General features: G+C 54.4%; 1 protein-coding gene across 1 annotated transcript; it reads left to right on the top strand.

Moving 5' to 3' along the window:
* The first annotated feature begins 2,413 nt into the window (after positions 1–2,413).
* LOC136571965 (treponemal membrane protein B-like) lies at positions 2,414–2,896 on the top strand. Its single transcript, XM_066572583.1, has one exon. The coding sequence runs from the start codon at positions 2,414–2,416 to the stop codon at positions 2,894–2,896; it is 483 nt and encodes a 160-aa protein (XP_066428680.1).
* Positions 2,897–3,612: the final 716 nt, after the last annotated feature.

Here is a 3,612-nt window from a genome sequence, read left to right on the forward strand (position 1 = left end):
GAGCACACAAGGTGACCAGGCTCAGGATGTCTCCTACAGCCCAACAGTAAAGAGGAGCATCTGGTCAGACTGTTAGGAAGTGTTGGGACCAGTGGATGAGGGCACACAAGGTAACCGGACTCAGGACACCCCAACAGACCAGCAGTAGAGAGGAGCATCTGATTAGACTATTAAGAGGTGTTGGAATCAGTGGATGTGTGAGAGCACACAAGGTGACCAGGCTTAGGACACCTCCTACAGACCACCAGTATAGAGGACTGTCTTACCAGATGGTTAGGAGGTGTTGGGACCAGTGGATAGGGGCACACAAGGTGACCGGGCTCAGGACTTCCCCTACAGACCACCAGTAGAGAGGAGCATCTGACCAGACTGTTAGGGTATGTTGGGACTAGTGAATGTGTGAGGGCACACAATGTGACCGGGTTTAGGATGTCCCAACAGATCACCAGTAGAGAGGAGTGCCTGATCAGACTGTTAAGAGGTGTTTGTATCAGTGGATGTGAGAGAGCACACAAGGTGACTGGGCTCAAGAAGCCAACTACCGATCACCAGTAGAGAGGAGCGTCTCACCAGACTGTTAGGAAATGTTGGGACCTGTGGATGGGGGCAAACAAGGTAACCAGACTCAAGACTCTCCCTACAGACCAACAGTAGAGAGGAGTGTCTGATCAGACTGTTAGAAGGTGTTGGGACCAGTGAATGTGTGAGGACACACAAGGTGACCGGGCTCAGGACCCACCCTACAGATCACCAGTAGAGAGGAGTGTCTGACCAGACTGTTAGGAGGTTTTGGGACCTATGAATGGGGGCACACAAGGTGCCCGGACACAGGAAACCCCAACAGACCACCAGTAGAGAGGAACGTCTGATCAGACTGTTAAGAGGTGTTGAGATCAGTGGATGTGTGAGAGCATACATGGTGACCGAGCTCAGGATGCCGCCTACAGACCACCAGTAGAGAGGAGCATCTGACCAGACGGTTAGGAAGTGTTGGGACCAGTGGATGTGTGAGGACACAAGGTGACCAGGCTTAGGACGCCTAAACAGACCACCAGTAGAAAGGAGCATCTGACCAGACTGTTAGGAGGTGTTGGGACCAGTGGATATGTGAGGGCACACAAGGTGACCAGGCTCAGGACGCCCTCTACAGACCAGCAGTAGAGAGGAGCATTTGAACAGACTGCTCAGAGGTGTTGGGACAAGTGGATCGGGACACAAGGTGACCGGGCTCAGGACGCCCCCTACAGACCACCAGTAGAGAGGAGCGTCTAATCAGACTGTTAAGAGGTTTTGGGATCAGTGGATGTGTGAGAGCACACAAGGTGACCGGGCTCAGGACACCTTCTGCAGACCACCAGTAGAGAGGATTGTCTGACCAGACAGTTAGGAGGTGTTGGGACCAGTGGATGGGGGCTTCTCCCACCCTGAGAGTAGCACGGGACCCGTCCAAGTTGCTGGTGGAGGAAGACTTTCACATGGGTAACCCAATATGTGGCTTACCTTGTACAGTCTTGTCACAGGTGATGCCGCCGTTCCTTCCTCCGCGGTGAATCCAGATGATGAAATAAGTATTCTACACACAGGGAAAAGTTTAAGGAGCAAAGCCGGGAACGGTCGGCAGTGATGGTTTACTTGAAAACTATTTACAGTCCAACAGGAGAAATACACACGCCAGCAGGAAAAATGGTGCAAAAAAGTGCTGCGACAGGGAAGCAATCACAGGATAGCAGAAGAGTCTACAGTCCAAGTTATCGGCGGGGTTCTGTTCCTGGTACAAACTCCTTCACTCTCGCCAGCTCTTTACCAGTCAGCACTCATATTTGGCAGGCAGGCACTCCACACTGCATGACAGGAGCCCGCACAAGATTGTCACACTATGGCCTGCCCGGTCACTAGATGTATCACTAATAGAATATGTATTATATAGCGCCAACATATTCTGCAGCGCTTCTAGTATATGAACACTAGCAGTAAGACAGACACTGGTGATGTAACCTGCGCTGACCTGCTGGAAGAAGACTAACAAGGAGCTCCAAAACAGGAAAAAGAGGATCCGGCCGGCTGGAGGAGAGGTGACCTGGGGGACTGCAGGAGCCGGGAGAAGGCTGGCGGGGAGAAGGCTGGCAGGGGGAAGATCAGCGGGGAGAAGGCTGGCAGGGGGAAGATCAGCGGGGAGAAGGCTGGCAGGGGGAAGATCAGTGGGGAGAAGGCTGGCAGGGGGAAAATCAGTGGGGAGAAGGCTGGCAGGGGGAAGATCAGCGGGGAGAAGGCTGTGGGGGAGAAGATCTGCGGGGAGAAGGCTGGCAGGGGGGAGATCAGCGGGAGAAGGCTGGCAGGAGGAAGATCAGCGGGGAGAAGGCTGGCGGGGAGAAGGCTGGCAGGGGATGATCAATGGGGAAAAGGCTGGCAGGGGATGATCAATGGGGAAAAGGCTGGCAGGAGGAAGATCAGTGGGGAGAAGGCTGGCAGGGGGAAGATCAGCGGGGAGAAGGCTGGCAGAAGGAAGATCTGCGGGGAGAAGGCTGGCAGGGGGAAGATCAGCGGGGAGAAGACTGGCAGGGGGAAGATCAGCGGAGAGAAGGCTGGCAGGGGGAAGATCAGCGGGGAGAAGGCTGGCAGGGGGAAGATCAGTGGGGGGAAGGCTGGCAAAGGGAAGATCAGCGGGGAGAAGGCTGGTGGGGAGAAGGCTGGCAGGGGGAATATCAGCGGGGAGAAGGCTGGCAGGGGGAAGATCAGCGGGGAGAAGGCTGGCAGAAGGAAGATCAGCGGGGAGAAGGCTGGCAGAAGGAAGATCAGCGGGGAGAAGGCTGGCAGGGGGAAGATCAGCGGGGAGAAGACTGGCAGGGGGAAGATCAGCGGGGAGAAGGCTGGCAGGGAGAAGGCTGGCAGGGGATGATCAATGGGGAAAAGGCTGGCAGGAGGAAGATCAGCGGGGAGAAGGCTGGCAGGGGGAAGATCAGCGGGGAGAAGGCTGGCAGAAGGAAGATCAGCGGGGAGAAGGCTGGCAGGGGGAAGATCAGCGGGGAGAAGACTGGCAGGGGGAAGATCAGCGGAGAGAAGGCTGGCAGGGGGAGGATCAGCGGGGAGAAGGCAGGCAGGGGGAAGATCAGCGGGGAGAAGACTGGCAGGGGGAAGATCAGCGGGGAGAAGGCTGGTGGGGAGAAGGCTGGCAGGGGAAAGATCAGTGGGGAGAAGGCTGGCGGGGAGGAATAGGGAAGTATTGATTTTTTTAGTGACTAAACCCCTTTACCTTATGAAAGTCACATGGGTTTTCCCCGCTGACTGCGCTGCTCACTTAGATGATTTTTTGTAGAGCGGACAATTGTGAAAAAATAAAAAAAATTTTTTATTCAGATCTTTATTGAAAAGACACAAAATGTCAGTAAATATTTGGATTTGGGAAGAAACAAATCAGAACCGGGGAAGATTCTTACATAAAATGACCCCCCAAATAATCTGTTAGTGGGGGCGAGCCGGACGCTCCGATGGTCTCACCTCTGCACCTCCAGCAATTTGCCATCGGTTTCTTCTGTTCGTAAGATGATTGGGCCGCGCTAAAACCCCTTTCCACGAGGTGTGAAGATGGAAAAGCTATCAAACCTTTCTTGCGAT

The sequence above is a fragment of the Eleutherodactylus coqui genome, chromosome 6 (assembly GCF_035609145.1).
Source record: "Eleutherodactylus coqui strain aEleCoq1 chromosome 6, aEleCoq1.hap1, whole genome shotgun sequence".
In the NCBI taxonomy this organism is placed as follows: Eukaryota; Metazoa; Chordata; class Amphibia; order Anura; family Eleutherodactylidae; genus Eleutherodactylus; species Eleutherodactylus coqui.

What these genes read in the sequence shown, in the direction of transcription:
- LOC136571965 (XM_066572583.1), top strand. Translation starts at nt 2,414, where the DNA reads ATGATCAATGGGGAAAAGGCTGGCAGGAGGAAGATCAGTGGGGAGAAG.